The 22,283-nt window shown below is 47.0% G+C and overlaps 1 protein-coding gene across 3 annotated transcripts in view; it reads right to left on the reverse strand.

The window, feature by feature from the left end:
• LOC147883051 (Pyridoxal-5'-phosphate-dependent enzyme family protein) overlaps positions 1-22,283 on the reverse strand; it is a 35,590-nt gene that overhangs the window by 3,345 nt on the left and 9,962 nt on the right. For 2 of the 3 annotated variants that reach the window (XM_087399684.1, XM_087399686.1), the window contains exons 2-5: positions 14,386-14,700; positions 14,204-14,246; positions 13,651-13,992; positions 13,409-13,538 (exon numbers count right to left, since the gene is read on the reverse strand). In XM_087399684.1, the coding sequence (XP_087255810.1) occupies positions 13,409-13,538; positions 13,651-13,992; positions 14,204-14,246; positions 14,386-14,700 (830 nt within the window). The remainder of the gene's footprint in view (positions 1-13,408; positions 13,539-13,650; positions 13,993-14,203; positions 14,247-14,385; positions 14,701-22,283) is intronic. The other variant, XM_087399687.1, reaches the window with a different exon arrangement.

Here is a 22,283-nt window from a genome sequence, read left to right on the forward strand (position 1 = left end):
GGGTACACTTCGCTAGCAAGTGGAGATTTCTTGGTTACCAAGCCAGTGTCTTCGTTGCAGACAGATGGGTCACCTAGCCAGAGATTGCCCCCATGGCCAAGGCCGAGCTCCTCCCCCCCAACCCCCACAGAGTAGGCAGAGTCAGCAGGCTAGAGCCTAGCACACACCAGACAGGAGCAGCAGGAGTCTCAGACCCCCTAGGTGGCCCCTTCAGAAGGGGACTAGACCCAGGTTAAAAAGAAAAAGAAACCAAGTAAACAGACTCGAAAGCACCACAGACAAAGAGCTAGACACACAGTGAGAGAAAGAGAGTCTTACGAGAGGCACTTGAGGAGGAGCAGCAGCACGAGCCCATACATGGAGACCCACTACCCCCCAACGGCAGGGGCCACTGCCCAACCATGTGATCCTCCCGTGATGGAGGTCCAACGTCCGCATTCACCCTTCTATCAGCAACGAGCTCAAGGAGCTGCTGATGCTGCGATGGCGGAAGCTGCGGATGTTAGCCCGGTTTTCTCAGACAGATGAATCAGAGGAGTTTCTGCGCTTTATGCGGGGACCTCTAGTCAAATGCTTATCGGTGGACACACGGGCAAGGCCTTTCCTCTCTCTCGCTCGGTCCGCCAAGGCTGCCCCCTCCCTCCCTTCCTCTTCTTGTTTGTGGCGGAGGCTTTGGGCTACTACTTGAGATCACAGGTGGCAGGCCTCACAGGGTTGAAGCTCAGAATTAGTCAAGAGGAGGAGTTGCTAGACTCTGAGTTTGTAGATGACGACCTTGTACGTAGAGGGCACCACAGCAAGCTTGGAGAGAGTCAGGGGAGCCTTGGCTATCTACTGTGAGGCCTCGGGTGCGCGGATCAATTGGACAAAATCCATAGGTTTCTTCACACGCTCTGAGGAGACACTCGGCAAGGACCTTGCTCAAGGATAACCTTGATTCATTGCTCGGGAATTAGCTTCCACGTCTGAAGGATTGTAACCACAGGAGGGAGACTCAGGTTCAAGTAGGTGACGACTGAAGGATTGCACCCTCGTAGGGAGGCTCAGGTTCAAGCAGGTGTACAACACTCTAAACTCTTTGCCTCTTTCAGTTCATTATCATGGCCAACAGATATCAGATCCCTAATTTTGGAGAGACAGGCAAGCTCGATGGGACCAATTACCCATTATGGAAAATAAAGGTTCCCACGTAGTGCAGAGCTGTTGCCTCCAGGCTACCATAACAACTCCAGCCACATCAACTGCGGCAGCACTGACAACACCAATGGACCCTATGTTAGTGAGAGCATGGCAGATCCGTGATACGGAAGCCTTGGCTATCATTGTGGGTACAACAGCGGATATGGTGCTTCCTCACATACAGATGGTGAACTCTTCTTCGAAGCTTGGACAACATTGAGAGACATGTATGAGCTCAACAACGAGGCAAGAATCTTGGACCTCGAGACGGAGCTATATGGCACGAGAATGGATGAAGGGGCATCAGTACAGGAACAAATCACCAAGATGAAGGTGGTGCGGGATCAACTAGCGGCAATTGGTCAAAGGACGAGCACGACCCCAGTTAAGCCTGGCAAAGGGAATCCCAAGAAGGACAAATCTGATGACGGAGAGGGCTCTTCAAATCAAGACAACAAGAAGAAGAGAAAGCAAGAAAATGCTTCTTCTATTGTGAACAGTCAAGTCATTTTGTGAAGAATTGCAAAAAGGAAAAGGCTGATCTGAACAAGAAGGGGGCCATCTCAAAGTCAGATGAGCTTAGTTGGTGGTAGTAAAGGTGGCATCGAGATTAGGTATATGGACCCCGGTGTTACTATTAGGATGTCTGACATTGAGGATTGGTCAGGAGAGGAGTCACAGACCTTTGTGAAGGTGATGGACAGTGATGGGTGCCTGGAGCCATCTGGGTGCCTGGTTGGTGTTGCTGACACAGAGGGGGAATCTTCGAAAGTGCCTAAAGACTCATGGTTAAATGGAGGCTGTAACCTAGAGGAAGAAAACACAGAACTACACATAGAGCTTCACAGTCTAGGTTGGAGACAGAGGCTGTAACTTAGAGGAGGAAAACACAGAACCACACATGGAGCTTCACAGTCTAGGTGATCTCGATTTATGCTTGGAATATGATGTCTTGGGTATGTTGTTTGGTTGCAAACCTAGCCAGACAGAGAACGGTTGAAACAGACCCTAAGAGCTTGGTGCTAGAGGGCTTCACGTTGTTCACCCATCATAAGGGGGGGTTGGAGGATATTGGTGCCTAGACTGCATGAGTTCGATCGCAGATTCGTAACTGAAGGTGGTGGGGTGGTGGTGTCATCAGGTGCTACCAAAGATGGACCTGTATACCATACTCGTGTGCTTATGCGGAACTTGACGTGGTTGAGCGAGAGCCAATGGATGAAAAGTCAGGAAACGACGATGACGACACCAAAATGTTCCAGAGGGCTACGATACGGGAGCTACTAGAGAATCTTCATTGACAGATTGGGATTTGGCCAATGGGTCGGTGAGAGGGGGTGTAAATTTAAGGTTGGTCACCTCCCCACCTGTGAGCCCCACCTCCCCACCTGTGAGCCCCCAAATAAAGAGTACATCAGTGGGGTGGATCATAGAATGATAGGATGGGAGTCCCATGGGCAGCACATGGGCTGCCATGTGGGCCGCAGACAAAAGAAGGAAGTACTTGGCAAAGGAAAGCCACCATGGAGGACAGCAAAGGCATGGAAGTGCCACGAGGTTGCCTGCAGATGGAAGGGGCCTGTTTGTGCAGGGATTCCAGCAAGGGAAAGAGCCTGGATCAGCACCAATGGATCACGGAACCCTGCAGCATGTCTATGAGCTGTCATCGCATGTGTAGGGGCAGCATGGCCAGATGTCTTTGGGGCCACAAGGAGGCTGAACAGAGGCAGAACCAGCAGAGGCAAGAGACACAACGGATGGGCAGGTTTTGGGCAGCAAAAGAGAAAGAGGACCACTGCAGGTCGGGATATAGGGCTGCATAGCCTGGGCTAGTGGCTAAAAGCCACGTGGCCAGTCGAGGTCCAAAAGGGCTGCCTACAGCACGTATTCCCACTGACCAGGGTCGGCCCAAACAGACCCTGTAGTCAGCTATTCTGGTCGGCTGATTTGAGGAAGGATTTGCCCTATGAAAGGGGGCCTTAGGGGCCTCCATTGGTATCACTTGGAGCAACCCTCAGACAAGCAAATAGGAGCATCAGGCAGCCTTACTTGAGCCTATATTCAGGAGGTGAAGGAGGCATAAAGAAGCTGCAAACTAAGCTTGAGGTGCTGCCCACCTAGGCTGGCTACCCAGACAGCAAGGTAGAAGGGATCACTGGACAGAGAGTCTACATGAGCTCAAACAAGAATGCGGGCTCAGAGATCTAGAGGTACCAAGCAGATAATAGGAGGATATTTTGGTAAGATCGGAGGATCACGGTTAGTGGGAGTCCGCATCTCCTTTTGTATTTTGTCCAGTTTGTGGACGGATGGAAATAAGCGTTGCTTGTATGTTGTCTTGATACACTGTCTATTTATTGGCCTGCACACACATCAATGGTTGTGAAGTACACACAAGCTAAGAAGCTTGATTCCGTAGTAAAACACTTCCATGTGCAATTCCTAGGCTCATCTATTAGTCTTCCACTGCGGGATACCCTTTGGTGGGATTTCCATATCTAACAGGCAGATGTGACCAATTGATTCTTTGCCTGATGAAAATTAAAATCAGCATCTTTTCAAACACCACCCTTGATGACAAATCGTAGAATCAACATGCTTTCATGCATTCTTTCATGATGCATTATCCTTGCCCACATCCATCCTCTCCATGCCTTTAGTGACACTTCTCTTTATTCTCCAGAGAAAAAACCTTCTAATTTATGCTTTATATGTGATACAAAATCAGCTATCCGCAAGGATGTTGGCAAGAAAAGAGAGACTGGCTGTTTTGCAGCCTGCTTCTCAGGATTCCAGCCCACTAGCTAAAGTAACCCCAGAGAAGGTGGCCAATAGCTAGTGTGGTGGGGTTAACAACCAACATATTATCTGTGCGACTAGAAAGTACCTACAGGCAAAGCCCGGCAGAATTATGCATGTCACTCTATAGTTTCTTAGACCACACCAAAGGTTACTCCACTCACTCGGTCCACTCGGAATTTCACAAAATACAACGGTAAGCGCGACCACTCAGCCATTTTGCAGTTTATTCATCAATTTGTGGCTCATTTTCTGCTAGCTCGTATTCAGGATGAACAAGACAAAGTCCATCTAGCCGCCCCTCATCTGACCCGTAAGGTGGTGACCTGGTGGCAACATTGGTCTAAAAATTATACTAATCTGACCACACAAGTCACTAGTTTCAGGTGGGATACATTTGTGACCGACCTCAAAGCTCAGTTCCTACCACCTCAGTACTTATGAATCTGGAAGACGAGTTTTCTCGTCTTGCCCACAATGGTCTGCCGGTATTAACCTACAAAAATAAGGTGATTACCTTGGCCCAACAGTTAGGCGTGTCTGAAACCAATAAGCTCAAGTAGTTCTTAGGGGTTTGGACTCTAACATTCGTTTCCCTATCCGAGATTTCAACCCGCTCACTTACGAGCGTGCGCTTACCCTAGCTCAGAATCAAAAAAAATGCTAAAATGGAGGAAGCCTAGGCAAGTCCAACCAGGAGCCAAAGCCCCGCAGCAGTCCACAACCCCAACAAGTAAAGGCCCTCAGCCAAAGAACAACAGCTTCCAGAAGAAGAACAACCAGCAGTCAACTAGGCAGAAAAAAGAGTCTAAGCCCAAGATGACTCCAAATGGAAAAGTTAAGGCGGGCATTACGGGAGGATACTTACAGCCCGACCAACAGAAGCGGTACCACGTGGAGCACCATTGTTTCCATTGCCACCACATTGTAGGGCATGGAAAGAAAGATTGTCCCAAATCGTTGGCTGAGAAGGCTGCAAAAACACCAACTTCTACTGTCGCCACCGCTTTGGCACTTCTAGCTCCACCTACCACAACTACAAACGCAATTCTACCTGCTTTGAATGCCGTACCCTCGGTGGTCTTTGAAGGTAAGGAGGGCATGCCCGCCGAGCAAAATAAGGCCCTCATTTTGTCTTATTCGATATCGGGAGTTCAGAAGATGCTATCTCTCCTTAGCTCGCCAAAAGCACATTAGTGCCTCATGAGCTTGTGGGAGACGAGTTCACACACAAGGCCGAAAAAATTTCTTTCACAATTCAGAAGGCCTCTTTTCAACGTGACTTCATCCTTACACCACTTTTACGTTGCGACATTATACTAGGTATCCAATGGTTCCGAGAACATTCACATGTGCCCGATTGCATCAAGATTCCTTCACCATTCTCGAAGGACTACCTGAGCCAACCATCATCCATAGGGACAAAAGCATTCCTAGTATCCCTTCGATCTCCCACATCCAAGCAGCTCGTGTTGTTCGCAAAGGCGCAATATGTGCATTGGTGTATGTCTGTTGTCAGCTAAATTCGATGCAGCCAGCTCCTCCTTTGGTTCAAGCCATGGCCGATCTAATCCAGGAGTTCCAAGATATTATCCTTCGGGACGATCTACCACCATAGCTTCCACCTCAAAGACCCGAGGACCATTGGATTGAATTATCCCAGAATTGACGCCTCCCAGTAAGTTTCCCTATCAATTATCTAAGTCTATGGAGGCAGAGTAAGAGCAACATCTCGCTCAGTTATTATGCGCTAGGTCCTTATCACCTTTTGTGGCTCCAATTGTATTTGTGGCCTTCCGAACCTGTTTGCTAGTTTCCAACTGCCCCAACCAACTCTCAACTACCCTACATGCATGCATCCACATGTCATAATGGTCACTTATTCGATTGTGTATCTTTGGTTTGGCTTTCTTTGGTTTGGTTTGGCTTTCTTTGGTCTTCGTCTTTGTATCTTCAGTCTTCATTTCTTTGGCGTTAAAACACTCGGCCCACCATTGTCCATGTTCTTATGGACTTTTGGCACACTATCCCGTCCCATGAAGATGCTTTCTTGATGTTCTCTTCCTCTTGCATCTTTGTAGTTCGCCTTCTTTTAATTTAGGTCTAGATAAGTCAAGTGTGCCTCTTTCAAAAACTCTTTGCATGCTGTCTCTCTCCAATCGTGAGAGCTTCAGAATAACATGATGGACAATAGGAGCATGCATATTTAAAAGGTCTTATGCATGGTATATGTTAAGCCACCCGATTCTAACTAATTCCTCATACATAAACTGATTTTATAGGCTTAGCAAGATCTAGCCCCAAGAAAGATCGTTCTTGACAAGGGCCTTTCTTGTATTATTAGTTACATCTACAAAAGCTTTCAGGTCAAGGTGGACCTACCCAATCTATTAAAAAATCCATTTGGAAGGCCTCTTTTTGAATATGCGACCTAGTAGTCCCTTGGTCATGGGATACAGATTCTTGGAATAAGGCAATGAAGCTAGCCAATTTATAAGATGTCATAATTGCCAAGTCGTGATTTGATAAGCTGCTATTAAAGGAATTTCTATTGTTGAATCGTGTGTTTACACACCTTGTGACTTTAATGAAGATTGGAGTACATATTTGAATACACTAGAGGAACGCCACTAAAGTATGAGTTTAGATGTAAATTGACCTCTATCTTTATCTCTAGGGGCCATCATAAAACACCTCAAGTTGAATAAAGCAAGAAAATCTAGAATGAGACCTGATCTTGTTACAACAATAACAATGCGGTGTGACATTGCCCGTAGGGGGTGCCTTCTTAAGGAAATTAGGAAGCTAGACAAGAGCCATTGGTGGTGCTTTGTTTGTTATGGTGAGTGATATTTTTTGTAATAGTGGAATTAGAGCTTCTAGAACTAGGCCTAAGGAAGGGCTGCCTACGTGCTCGCAAAGCAAAGAGGAAGTGTATCTTTTACATGCATGCTTGTTTGCAAAAGGTTTACGTGATCGTGAGACAAAGAGGACGGGTAGTTGTCACATGCACATTTGTGTGCAAAGTGGTTACGTCATTGTGAGGTAGAGAGGAAGTTTTGTCACGTGCATGAGATACAAATGGCACTCCTTCAAAGAGCTAATGGATGCAACTCTGAGGATCACCCTTCGATACGGAGAGCTGACCCACAAAGACCTGAGAAGCATCCCAATCTCAACCAAGACCAACGCCGCCCACACGGAAGATGTGGACCACTGTGCAAGGCTGTTGAAGAGGCTTGTGCTGTCCCCGGGCATGCAGCGGCGCTGCGTGAGTGTGAGAGATGAAGGGAAGACGGAAATCTGAGATATGGAGCTTGAGAAATCTATATGAAAGCTGAGAGAGATGGAGCTAAAGAGAGCTGTAAAAAGAGCTGAAAACTGTAAAAGAAAGCTGCTGAAACAGGAACCCCAAACCTCAACTCCGAGTCGGGCTATGGTGCTGCATGGACACCTTCCTGGATCACCCTTAGGGACTGCTAAACTGATGGTTGTCTTGCAGGGGATTTTTTGAAGGGCTAGGAGCTGCACCAGGCTGGAGATTGAAGGCTTAATGCTGGGGAGCTGGATGAGGAATGAAGGCAGCAGCCCCCCCTTTAAATAGGGGGCTGTGGGGTGAGCCAACCAGCCCCAAATGGGCCGACCAGCCAGTCGGCTGGTTAGCTGGCTGGTTGGGTCTTTTCCCCACCATTTGCTGCCTAGGGAGGGGCACAGGGCAGCCTAAAAAGTCCCCCAGCCCACTTTCCCTTGATGGGAGCTCACTTGATCCAGCCCTTTGGGGGCCCTTTTGGGCTCCTAACCTAGGCTGAGACCTGGACCTAGCTAAAACCCTAAGACGAAAACACTAACCTACTATTCTCCAGTGGTAACTTGTGAACAAGGACTTGATTTATAACTTGACCTAATGCTGGGAGACTGACCTACGTAGCTCGTGCCTGAGACAAGGGCTCAAAATGAGGTCAGGGCATACGACAAAACATCCTATCATAGGAACTATCTGCACTTTGTCGATACCAGTTGTCACCTTGCACCCAAGTGCACGGGTGCATGTGACATTCCCTCCTTCTAAACTTGGCGGTAGTTGCATGGCCAATATCTGTGGGAACTCCTGGAAGAAACTTTCGTCTAGCCACACCGCTTCATGGGTTCCTCGATCTCAAAACTTTGTGTAGAATTCGCAGATCCGATGTCCTGACCTCTTGGCGAAAGCAGCTTCATACGAGGTACGCCTAATACTTGAAAAAAAGTTATCGTTCAATATAGCCTACACTAAGTGAAGGTACTGCTCCCACTTGGACTACGAATCATGACAATACGATTTCTGTACATCAAAAGCCAATTGATTGTACCTCTCTGTTTGCCCGTCTATTTGCGGATGAAAAGCACTCGACATCTGGAGCTTGGTGCCAAAGTTTTCGAACAAAGCCCTTCATAGATGTGAGGTGAATTTGGAATCCCTGTCCGTGGTAATGGTCCATGGCAAATCCTCCAATCGGGTACCAATACCTGATAAATAAGCCAGCTCCATCTTCTGCACTAGTTGTTTGCTTGCACGGAATAAGCAAACAAAATTTACTAAAACAATTCAACAATGGTTAGACATTGAGTGGTTTGCGTACCTGCAAATGGGGGAAGGGGTCCCACAAAATCCATTGTGATGTCTTAGAAAGGACCTTCGGGGATCGGTAAGGATTGAAGCAATCCTGCCGCCTTCTGATGGAACACTTTTACATTTTGGCAGATTTGGCATATATGCACATAGCTATATACATCCTTCCACATTTTGGGCCTGTAAAAATATCGCTCTAGCTTCTCCAATGTACTATTGATGCCTCGATATCCACCTACAAGGGCATCATGGGCATCATGGAGTAGAGCCTGCCGCTTGTCTTTGCTTATAGAATAACCATCCATCTTTAATTGACTAATGGCCAAGCACAAGAGTCAAGGCAAACTAATATTGAGTGCCAAACTCTGCGAAGTCTGCGTATTGTGTTTTCATAGAGTCAAGGTCCTTCCCTTTAATGTCTAGTACAGTGGCCTTTTCTTTTGTCTGAATGGAGGCTTTCCTGTTGAGAGCATTGACGACGGGATTTATTCTTGCCAAGGACATAATCACGCCCTCGAATTGTTGGAAGATCTGACTCCATCGGGATTGTTGATCGCTCCAGTAGGAGGAGCTGGGCATTGTAGCAACCACTTTAAGGCTTGGTGATCCGTCTTGACTGTGACCATAAAAGGCCTGGATAACGCCACGTAATTCTCTGTCGGAGACTGAGTAATTCTTTTCGGTAGGGTTAAGCTTTCTGCTGTAGTATGCCATTAGTCTTTCTTCTTGCTGTAAAACTGCCCCGATGGCTACATTGCTTGCATTGGTAATGACCAAGAATGGATCATCTCATGATGCAATTTTCATTACAGGAGCTGTCGTGGTCAACCGTTGTAGGTCGTGGAAGGCTTGCAAAGATGCACTGGTCACGGATATCTTTTGTCGGCGAGCCTTACTCCTTTTAATAAGTCGGTCAAGGGTGCTAAGGTAGTAAAGAATCCGAGCATATGTGACCTGTAGACCTAGCAAAATCCTATGAACAATCGGATCTCCTGGACTGTCGTGGGGGTTGACCAGTTTGTGATAGCTTGAATTTTTTCAGGATCCAAGCAAATGCCATTGGTGCTGATGATGTAGCCCAAATATTGAATTTCCATCAGGCCGAACTCACATTTCTTGGCACTGAGATATAATTGATTATCTTGCAAAAGCTAAAGTGCTTTCCGCAATCCCGTACATGCTGCTCTGCTGTGGCTGAGAAGATTAAAATATCATCTAGAAAGATGAACAAGCACGCTCCTATATGCTTTGCGAACACCTGTGACATCATCTTGTTGAATGTTGGTGGTGCATTTTTTAGACCCAACGGCATGACTACGAACTCCGAGCTCGCTCTATCCCGAACGTTGTCTTTAGGATGCCAGCGTCAAATATGCAGACCTGATGATAACCGCTGTGACATGAAGTTGGGAGTAATGAACTTCAAGCACCTCTTCACTTCCTACTGCTTTTGAACTGAGTGACAAAGATATTTATCATTGCGAAAGGGACATTAAAAAGAAGCTTTTATGCCACACCATACTTTTCTCCCTTAGATGAGAATGAAGATGGTAACATCCCAAATGATGATGTACTCAAGCATAGGGAGAAGGAAAGGATCAACAGAGGCCATAATCTCAGCAAGCCGGTCTGCGTCAAAGAGGAGCGATATGTTGTTAAAAGAACATCTTGCAGCTCAACATGACATGAGCTTATATATATCGAGGAGTTTGAAGGGGTTGATTGGGTCAGATGGGTAGGTTTCGGGGGAACATTGCACCTCCTTCATAGATACCGTTACAATTAGCTCAAAACACTCTGCAAAATATCATTAGACACAGAGGCCCATAACTTCCAGCAGAGACATGATATCAAACATTCAAACACATATAGAGATGCGCCTTAAAATGGACTTTGCTCTTATATAAGTTTCGTACGAAGCAGAGAAGCGGTCGGAAAGATATGGGCGGTTTACTAGACGGGGGTAAAAACTGTCATGAAAACATACTATCAGACATAGAGACTCATAACTTTCTGCTGTAGTATCTGATTCAAGATCTAATTACATAGAGACTTGCGCCTTTAAGAGAGCTTCGTGCTGATATAAGTTTCATCAAAATCGAACTACCGAGCGGAAAGTTATGAGCAAAACACTAACAGGGGGTCAAACTGTCATAAAAACTATCCTCCACCCATGCTAATTTCACCTGAGCAGGATGCTCCCTCAAGACTCCACCTTCATCAACGATCCACCACTCATAGATTTCGCCTAGAAGAGGGTAAGTACTCCCTTGGTAGCTCGGGAAATGGATGGACCATATGCATGCAATGAGCGACCGAATAGAAAGAACTTTTAAGGCTTTGAAAGAAAGAAAAGGGAAGAGAGACTCAAGAGAGGGAATACGAAGTGATCTTCATTGTCAATAGAGTGAGACTCCACTCCAATGCAACTCAAAATACTACAGACACAAGGGAGAAGAAGAGGTTTCATATGTACAAGAGGGAGCAAAAGCTCCAAGACTACTCATAGAGAAAGAATGAACTAGAGAGAGATGGACTCAAGAGTCTACATAAGAGAATATCTACAAGAGGGAGAGAAGGCTCATGGAAGAGGCTTGAGGAGACTAAAGCTACAGCAACATGAGACCTAATGATAGAAGAGATGATGAACAAGGGAGAAGAGGACTCCTTTTATAGAGATTTTGTTACCCTCCTTCACCCATTTACAATTGCTGCCTGTAGATTCCTTTCCCCATCAATCACATAAGCCCGTATGTCAACATCCATGTCCTTTTTTGCTACTCTTGCCATGTGTCCCATCAAATGATGCTCAAGACTCTTAAAATATTGAGAAAGTCAAGAGTCTCCCCACATGGAGCCCATATGGACCCTCTCTTTTCCATATGTCCACATCCTCCTTATTTCACATAGGAATTCTAGAATGATTCCTCTTGACTCCACACTCCTCCACATGCCTTCCACACGCTTGGCATGTGATCTCTCTTATATTATTGGAACACATGGACATGAGCCCACCTCTTTATATGACTCACTCTTCCTATTTTCCAAAAACCCCATAATATCCCATACACAAATAACTCTCACCCATACCAAAGCATTTATCATTCATACACATGGTATTTACAATGATCCATTCCACTCATCCTCTCAATCCCATACAATATCTTAGAAAATAGAAATAAGTGAGAGCCGCTAGGCTATCACTTGATACTCAACTCTTATCAAACATAGAGAAAAACAATACCAATGCCAAATATAAAAAATATCAATTTTTGGCGTCACACCGCTCTTAAGGTCTATCTACTTGGCACTATTCAAGCCCTCTAAGATACTCTATGCGGGGCATGGAAAATTTATTGATGATTGTGATTTTGTTAAGTGCCCTGTAGTCGACGCATAGTCGTGCCATCTTATAGGTCGAAAACCATGAACTCCGTCACGCATAGCGAGGACTGGCTATTATGACATCCCCACTAACGTTCATCAATGCCCAAAAGTAGTTGTAGACCATAGTATAAACATATGTTCTCACACATATATATCCACACACCCACACATACTTGAGCATCCATTTATCTAAGGTCTTTGTACTAAGTTTTTATCAAGACTTCAATGGTGAAGGGCAGACTCAAGGGTAACAGAGGCTAGTACTAAAGGAGAAGGCTTATCAAAAAGTATCCCACATTGTCTTCATTCAAACTACAACTGCTTGTGACGGCTGTACGATTTCATTTTAGTCTATCCCAAACGAGCATTTCTTAGGTGCATACCATTGCATCCACGAGCACCAAGAAGACCAACAGCAAGACGAAGGTGGCTTCGAGGGATGTGGCATCAAAGAAGTCACAAAAAACAAACCAAAACCATGAAGCATGGAAGTATCCAAAACAAAGCATACCATTGCATGTATGAGACCAAAAGAAGGCCGACAACAAAGGATGCAAGAGGAAGGCAACTTCAAGACAGCATATTCATCGGTGCAATAGGGTACCAAAAGTCCACGAGGAAATGGACGCATGTAACGGTGGGGTGAATGTTAATGCTGAAGAAAATGAAGACCGAAGATATGAAGGCGTAGACAGAAGGAAGGCAGACCTAAGATACAAAGACAAACCGAAGATACATAGTCGGATAGGTGACCGTTGGCATGTGGATGCATGCATGTAGAGGCTTGGACTAACGAGGAGGTTTGGAAGGCCATAAATGTGGATCTTGGAGGAGGATTTATCAATCCCCCTGGGTATGCTCAGATCCACCTCCCACATGCCTTGAGGATCTCGATTGAGCAGTTCCAAGTGTTTCTCTTACCAACTACATATTCATATGGGACGAGTAGAGGGCATCCCATGTGAGAGACGGATCTGCACTTTATGCGGCATGCAGGAGGCATTCAGATGCCCTGTGTGGTAGGAGATACGTCAGCTACAAAACTTTGGCGGTAGTTAAGTCATCCCCGAGACTGTCTATGTGGAGAACGCTTTTGTGACAATTTTGTACCAATCTAGTCCACATGTTTGTGAAGCTTGGTAAGGATATGTTTGCTGCCTATGTTGCCATGTCATTTCTGTATTTCTGTGTATCCCTATTATCAGTTGTGTGCACAGTAGGAGTCTGATCTAAGAGCTGGTGTGATCCGTGGGAACCTGTCTTGCTGCATAAGTAGGCATGAGGTATATGCTTAAAATTGTTTATAAAATTAGGAAATAGCATTGCTACCTGAAATGTGCACAAATAACAGATAAAAGATGAGGTTTTCCCAAACAACTAAAATCAAGTCTGCAAGAAAGTCCAAGACTAATTGAAGAATTATAATCAGCATACCCCAGAATCAAAATACCGACAGCTAGCCCAATCGCTGTGGTTCCAGTGCCACTGTCAACAACAAGCTGCAATCTTTCGTTCCTCCCAAAACAATGCGGCTGGGCTAAGTAATCCACAAGCCTTACCAGTCCTGCACAGCATAAGAAAATGCTGAATACTTCTACAGCTTGCTTCAGCTATACACAAACATAACTTGAATTGTACTACAATTGAAAAGCCAAAAGGTTGCAAAAACAACACACCGAGTAAAGCAATGGCATCACTCGCACCCTCCTTGACAACTGCCACTTTCTTGGAATGCTGACAAGATCTAGCAGCCTTTTCTTCAATAAGGCCAGTTGGCTTAGAATGTGAGCCACAATCAAGGCCCATTTCACTGTCCCACATCCATAACACAGACCCCCCATCAGCAATGATGTCTGCATGAGTAGTCAGAATGGCTTCCCGATCTGCATATTGGGACCTTGAAATATAAGTTACTTCACCATACATTCCTGAAATCAGATTGTAACCAGTTGGGATGGAAAGTCTCTCTCCTCGGAGTAAGAGGTGGGCTCGAAGACCATTCTCAGCACATGCAACAGCTGCCAAAAAGGGATAACAAAGAGTTGACAAGTACAAATCTTGACTATGTAGTTAACAAAACTACCCCCACCCTCCACATGTAGAGACAGCCGTGTGCGAGCTTAAGAAAGTGTGGCCAATACTTGTATGTCAGCTCTTCATATGATCTAGTAAACAGAATGAGAAAGGATCCACACGCCCAACTATTGAAGTACCATGTTCACTGCATACCCAATGCTGCTGTATGTGCACTTTGGCAACCTCCACATGTGACCTGCAAGAGAACATTACACCAGACCTTATATATATATATATATTACACCAGACCTTAACCTAGAAATATGGATAGCATTCATATTTCTGAAAAGCAACAGCCAGACTCCAATATTCAGCTTGCAGAAAAACAATCTTACCACATCTGTGACCGAAGCAGACTGGAGAATAGGCAACAAGGCATCTAATTTCCTGAGTTTGTTGCCACCCATAATTGGATGAAGCAAATCATCCCTGATAATATAGAAGACTCCTCTAGTACTTCTCCTTTTCTCCACCAGTTCTAAGTTTGTGGGAACAGAGAATCGAAGGCTATGGATGCCACATGTATCATCACATTCAGTCCTATTAGAGACAAACACTGGATGTACTTTTGTGTCAGGCTGTGGAAGAAGCCACCTTCGTTTTAAAATATGACCAATATTTTCAGGCTTGGTATGAAGACTGTTCATCCCCTGTTAAGAAAACAGACTTGAGTGATGGCATTCGAGTCTTAGTAATGCTGAAAAAACAGCAAGCAATGATTGTGCATCTAGTATGTTTTTTTGTTTAAAAGCCTCAGTATGAAAACACAATTACTTTCAAAAGGAACTTTGCGCAAGATGGTCAAAGTCCTAGCGAAGATGTAAGCCATGTTTGCTAGATGTACAATTACACGACCACATGCAAAGAGTCATAATTTCCTTGGGTAGGCTTAGCCATGAAGAGGACTATCACTTAATGAGACAAGCTAGTTAAATGCAGCCATAGCTTCCTCTTTTACCTGTGACTAAGTAAGATGTCTTTTAAAATGATCTAAGCCTTGCGAACTTCACAGATCACGGAAATATATTTAGAGAAGATGTACAATGCATCTTGTGAGAAGATGTACAGTGCATCTTGTCTGGGGCTAACCACTGGAATTGTGGCAGCCATTACTAAAAGATGGGGTGTACCCAAACACAATCAGGTAAACTGTAAAGGAGGTAACATGGGCTAAGTTAATGATGATTTACCTAGGGGCAAATGAGGAGGTTACACTTATCTACTCCCCTCTCCTAGACAAGTCGAGCATGAAACGCAGTCCATTACTTATTTTCTTGCTCCACGCCAGCCCTTACTAGATCCAAACCCTTCCCATTCACTCTCCTTTCGCTGTCTTTCCCCCTCTTCTCTACTTCCGCCTGCCACCTTTCTACTTCATTGGTAACCAAAGCCTTCACTCTTGGCACCTGCCAATCCCCCTCTTCTTCCTTCAACGCTTCTTTTCTGGCTGCATTCACCTTCGTTCATGCAGCCCATAGCTATAAGCAAGATCACAATGTGAGCACTAAAGCATCAGACCTGAGTTGCCCATTTGCAAACCCAAAGTGCACCAATGTCCAATGTGCCTTCCATCAAACTTGGGCTGAACAACACTTGAGCAGCTGATACAAACGGGCACTTCCGCTCCAATTAGTTGGGCAAAAGTGTATCTTCTTCAAAGGCCAGCCAACTGTTCACATGCACATCATTTTGTTTCAACCCAAGCTCCAGGTCATGGCTGCCATCCCACATGTGACATTAGTTGAGCATTGTGGCATACCTACACATTTTTCCATGGACATTATTACTACATTTTCTAAATTTTCGGCTGATGTTTATTTATTTCTTGTGCACATGCTTACTATCACACATGCGAATGTTTTATGTGAGTTCTTTCTTACAAGACTTGAACCTTGATCTGAACATTTTCTACATGCATTGGTCTTCATTAGTTCAGTAATATCACTTTTTCCATGGTTGTTACACCACGAGACTTTCCCGTCTCAACATGGTAGTGGCACTTTTCTGAAAAAGGATCGGTCACAAACGACACTTCTTATGTGTATAGCCAGTCATATTATAATGATAGGATAGTGGGAGCTAGTGCATTTGGGATGGACCCCACTACATGGAGCCATTTCACAACCCATAAGGTTGTCCAAGTTCTTACAACCCAAATCACCCTCCACCTACAACATGCCTCACTACATCGCGATGCTCCGTACACCCAATGAGTTTCGATACCCAAAAATAAAGGGAATTATATAGCCTCTAGTTCCTATTTTCTTTCGACGGGCCTTTGGGGTGAGCCTTGGTAAATCTAGGGGAGCTCGGTGCTAACGGGCTGGCTTGAAGCACTGTACCGGCTACCTCCGAGGAGTCAAAAACAATCTGGAAGAAACCTCACCCAAGCAGACGAACATCTGTGAGATGCCTTGCGAGGTCTACAGGTAGAGTGGCGAGCATCCAGTCCCTGGCTTGTAACCTGGAAGGGTGGGACCCATGGATGCGAGCAAAGAGCGATGTCGAGCTCTCCTGCTCTATATCTTTTTTGAGCTGCTACAACTCGTCTTTTGAAAAGGTTATGGTTTTCGCAGCCGGTGGAAGCGGGGGAGGATTGGCTGAAGGCAGAGCCATCGTCAATCAAGGTGGAAAGGCTGACTCAAACACAAATGAGCTCCGTCCGACTGAAAAAACGCTTAGGATAAAGAAAGGGATAAGGGCGAGACAGAGAAGAGGAAGAAGTCAGGGGGTGGGGGGGAGGGAGGCTAAAAAGGAGAGAATTAGGGGGGGGGGGGGGGGGATGGAAGGGAGGAGAGGGGATGAAGGAGGAGGGGAGGGGAGAGGCTGAGGGACTGAAGGGGTGGGAGAGGAGAGGAGGGAGGAGAAGGAATGGGGCGGCTGGGGAGGGGAGAGGAGGTAGGGGCTGAGGGGGCGGAGTTTAAGGGCGGAGGTAGGGGGCGGGGGTAGGGGCTGGGGTGGCGGGGGGGGGGGGGGGAAGGAGGGGGTAGAGGGCAGGGGAGAGGGCTGAGGGAGCAGGGGGAAGGGCGGGGGAAAGGGCTGAGAGAGCGGGGGAGAGAGGCGGGAGAAAGAAAGAAATTTTATTAGTGTCTTCGGAAGACCGATGGGTCTATGAGACTGAAAGAAAACCTTATACAAATCACAGTAAGGGTGGAGCTACTGAAATGAGCATCATCACATGTGCTGAACCCTAAGTCTGATCATACATAATCAAATACATCTGGATGTAACAATGAAAAGAAAAGAAAAGGACTCGAGCAGAGCGGAATCCTCCGTATGTCATGTCGCCCTAGCTGGTGCATAGCCGGTGATGGGACACTGACGCCCGTCAAGGAGTGACGTGCGTCTCAGTCTCCTGGACGAGGCTCGACACAAGACCAGAGCCACCGTGACTCCCGTGGGACGTATCCCGAGTCTAAACAATGACAAGAGGTCCCCCAGAGTGATCTGTGTGTCCCCTCGATGTCTCGTGTGTCGTGCTACGATCGTCGGGTCGGGATCTCTGTCACGTCTGCGGCTAGAGACTGGACGATCAATGTCACTCGATGGAAAGAACTCTGTGATCCTGCTCTGAGAGGGGTCTAATGATGTGGCCAAGCCCCATCGCCTGAGTAAGTACTCTCTATGTCGGATCCCCTCGTAAATGAAGGCCGCGAGGCATCTCTGATCTCGGTAGGCGAGGAATCTGGAAACGAGCCCGGAGCTGTCTCTAGTGGTAGCGACCTCGGATCTCGTAGTACACTGGACACCTGAAAATAAAATGCTCCTCCGACTCGACCTCCTGACAGTCGCACAATATGCATAAGCGATGCTCCCTAGGAATCCCCTCTGCTCTGCCGCTCTCTATGCGGAGGCGGTGTGATGATACCCGAAATTGTCCGATGGAGATCCGTAGTGAGTGAGGCAATAAACTCAGCTTCACTGGAAGCTCCCTCGGCTCCATCCAAGTCCTAAAGGTGTGTAGCTGCAGGAGATCCTCACGAATGACCTGGTTGGTGTGTCGCCTGATCGCGATGGTGGGTGGGACTACCAGAGGGGCATCTAAACTGTACTGAAAAGGAGGTATCCTATCGATGTGGAACCCTAGTCTCACAAACCATCTGTGAGTCCGTGCATACCAGCATCGCTCGTCTCCCTTTGCTGCCAACCTCATGGAGGAATCGAGAGCCAACCATGGCAACCTCTATCTCCCTGATGTGCAGTCCCCATATGATCTAACCCGGTGTAGATATGTGATGGTCTGAAAGGCTGCATCTAGCTGGAGTGGAGAAGCACCAAACTCGGCCTAAATGATGTGATGTGGTACAGACGGTTTCCCCCGCATCATCCGTGAGAGCACGAGGATCTGCAGGCGCTCCACCCGTGTCCACTCTATCTCTGACATGTCAGGCCCCCAACAAGGGCTGCCATACATAGCAGCTGGTCGGACGAAGGAGTCAAAGAGAAGAGCCTTGGTCTGAGGGTCTTGGAAGTGGGAGTGAAAGCATTGTCTCTCTAGCCGAGCCAGTGAGGCGTATCCCCTGCTCAGTCTGGCTTGCATCGCTGGTCTAATCGTGAAGATCGGGCCGGAGAAGATGACCCCTAAGTAAGTGTATGAGGATACGATTTCAACTGGTGACCCACCGAAAGTAAAAGTAACCTGCTTCCGTTGCATGTTTGCTCGAGAGGTGTTAAAGATCATGACCTTGGTCTTGCCAAGATTGACCTCCAAATCATGGGATAAACAAAAAGCCTGCAGTGCATCCAGGTGTCGCTGGAGCCCCTCCGGTGTGGACGACAAGAGTGCCACGTCATCTGCATAAAGAAGAATCCTGATGATGATCCCGGCAAGTGAGCAACCGGTCCCTCCGAATGCCTCCATGAAAGTCTCAAGCTCATCGATGTAGAGGCCAAACAAGGTCAGTGATAAGGGACAACCCTGTTTGACCCCTATGGTACTCAGGATCTCATCTGTCCAACCTGCGCGAACTCGGCCTGAGACTCTCTCATACAATGCCATGACTACCCAAATCATCTCCTGATCAAATCCCAATGTCTGTAGACGTGTGATGAGACGAGCTCGAGGTACTGTGTCAAAGGCTTTGCGGAAATCCACAAAGCAACAATATACCCTCTTCTTCCGTGATCTGGCCTCCTCAATGACACTCCTGAGTGTGAGTATGTGATCCATAGTCCCATGGTCTCACCTGAAACCGACCTCACCCTCTGCTCTGAGCCCTCTCATCTCTACGAACAGGTTGACCGATGCATCCAATACAGCTGCGTAGATCTTGGACATCACATGTCCAATCATGATAATCCTATAGTTACTCGGGTCCATGGGATCCCCTGCCTTGTGGATGGGGTTGATGGTGTTGAGTGTCCAGGTGCCGGGGAAGCCAAGGCAAGCCATTGTGCAATTTCAATGTCGCGTCCTTGACTCCCCCTCTCGTAAACAACGTGCAAGTGGTGGAGCGAGGTGTATGTATGAGATCTGGAGTGGGCTGGTATGGGACATCATAAAGATGGTGTACATACGTGTGCCAGACTCTCGTGTCGGTGAGAGGTGATGGGGACCTATGCTCAAGGAATCTCCGCCAAAAATCCTTATGGCTGTACAAGATGTGCAGCAGCTCCTCATTTCGACGAAGAAATGCTTGCTTCTTCCGACGTACGAGACATCGGTACTTACGTACCGTGTTTGGTGTGTTCGGGAGGTGACATCTCGTTTCAAATCGGAGCTGTCGGCGATCAGCCTTGCACTCCGCATCGTACCAATTGTTGCAGGGTACAGAACCAAGAGGTGGTGGTCTAGTGGACCGTGTGGTGTGGGGAAAGATTTGGAGGGCAGCCTCAAGGAGTGTGCGACTAATCAGGGCAGCATGATCCTCTATGAGTGGTATGTGATCGATGTAGGTTAGGAGTCTCTTTAGGCGTCCAGAGTAGGCCGGTGAGAGGCTGTGATCAAAGTGTATGTCGTGGTAGGTGTCGTGCTTCATATGTGGTGTGTGTGGTGTGGCTAAGCGTGGGGTGGCGATAGTGAAAAATAGGTATGTGTGATCAGCTCCTGGAGGGAGTGGTGCTACGGTGAAGTCGGTGATACATGAAGTGAAGGTAGGGGATCCCATGATGTAATCTACTACACTAGTGCCCCCCCCGTGTGGGAAGCAAGTAAAACCACCTGAGGAGGGCCATAGGTCGAGCCCGTTGTAGATGATGAGATCATGCATCCTGCCCAAATCAAGGAGCGCGTGTCCATATGGTGTAACAGGCCTGTGTCGGTCCGATGAGCACCTGGTCATACCTGCTCCGTCTAGGTCCATGTCTGGTAGCATGATAGAGTCATCTCGAAAGTCCAGGAGTGGTGCCTGGCGTGTGCTCGTCTTGGCATTGAAGTCCCCAACGAGGAGAACTTCCCCGTGGGCTGAAAGGTCTGGGATATCCCGATGTAAGGGTGCATATGGCGATTCTCACCCTCCTCTCGTGCCACTCTGGCGAAGTGGGATGTGTCTGGCGGGAAGTAGAATATTGCTATGAAAAGGTCATGGGTATCTGTGCGTCAGATCCAGATCCACATGAATCGGGAGTGTGCGTCCTTCCTCTCAATGGAGAGGGCTCCAACGAGAGAAGACCTGTACAATACTGCGACCCCGCCTGATCCTCGGACTCCTCCTGTATCCCTCGTCTCATCCCTGAAGGCTGACTCCCATGTGTAGCCACTAACTATCGGTAGTGGACGCTCTGGGCTCTGGTGTGTCTCCGTGTAAAAGACTATGTCTCGTCCTGTATAAGACTCCAAGAAGTTCCCTGGGTCTGACCATAAGGTACCATTACAGTTTCAGATGGTGCAGTCTAGGGTCTAGAAAACCTGAGTCTCATAGGCCCCATCCCCCTAGGAGGTACGGGTGGGAGCCTGACGGGTGCCGGTCAACAACCTACCATCTCGGCCCATTTTCCCTCCTTGTGGGCAACATCCCGCTGCTGCAGAAGAACTCGTCGCTCCTCAATCTATAGTGGTGTCAAATCCTTGTCCATGGAGAGGGTGGGGTGCTCTCGTAGATAGGCTCCGCGTCGGAGTGTCGTTAGTCAAGCATGTGAATCTTTGAAGCGAATGACTAGGGGCTGCTCTCGATTGGGATCTCTCCCAACACGCCATGCTCCCTCTATGCCATGGTCGGGGACTCCCATGGTGGTTCTCACATGAAAATCTGTCTACTCCTAGAATGTTACGTGGAATCACGGGTGCAAGCTCATTCAATAACCTCCCAGCCAATCTCGGTGGTAGCAAGCTCTCAGCAAAAAAATCAGAGTACGTAAAAGCTTTTTCTTGCTTATTCCCAACGAGCCCCAAAACTCCCTAGATGGATCCAGTATGCCACATGTCTTCAAATTAGGGTCCTTCCTTAATGCATCATTTACCCCTCTCTTGGGATATCTTTGACACCATTTGCCCCTAGGCACATTTCATGCATTTAGGTCCCTTAGCCTTAGATCCACCTAGTCTAGTGCCATATCACCCTCACCAAGGACCTTGACCTTTATTCCTTTTTTATCATTTACATGAAGCCCAAACAAATATAGTACAAACATTGATCCTTTAAAGGAAAATGTCGACTGACCCTTCCGAGGTCATGTTACCTTAACTTGAGCGTAACATTCCTTCCCTCTTCAAGCATCAGCGTCCTCGATGATAAAGTCTGGGAACACTCTGTAACTGGTATACGGATTCCCAGGTAGCTTCTGATAGAGGTAGACCATGCCATGCAACCAACACCGTGGGTATCTTCCGATTGCGTACTTGCATTATTCCTCGGTCCAGGATTCTTGTTGGTTTGCGTCCTGCATTATCCTCTATCTCCTGAAACAAAACAACACCCTCAATTAGTGAGTCACCTGTATGCAAAAATTTCTTTAAACGAGAAACATGAAACACTGCGTGCACCTTACAACCCTGTGGCAATTCTAATTTATAGGCTATCTTGCCTATTCTTTTTAGAATTAACCATGGTCCACAATATCGAGGTGATAATTTAGCACACTCTCCTGCAGTCAAAGACTTAGAGTGCGAAGGACTCTGCGAAAAACTTTTTCCCCTTCCTTAAATTCTCTAGCGGATCGGTTTTCATCTGCATACACCTTAGCTCTATCCATAGCTTGGCGGATGTTAGCTCTCGCAAGTGCTAGCATCTCCCGCATCTGAACCACAAAGTTCGCGGCACTAGGCACTTTCTGAGGTATTCCAACTATAGTTGGA

Source organism: Dipteris shenzhenensis, chromosome 28, assembly GCF_047967505.1.
Source record: "Dipteris shenzhenensis isolate YYH24624 ecotype China chromosome 28, Dip_SZ_1.0, whole genome shotgun sequence".
Classification (NCBI taxonomy): Eukaryota; Viridiplantae; Streptophyta; class Polypodiopsida; order Gleicheniales; family Dipteridaceae; genus Dipteris; species Dipteris shenzhenensis.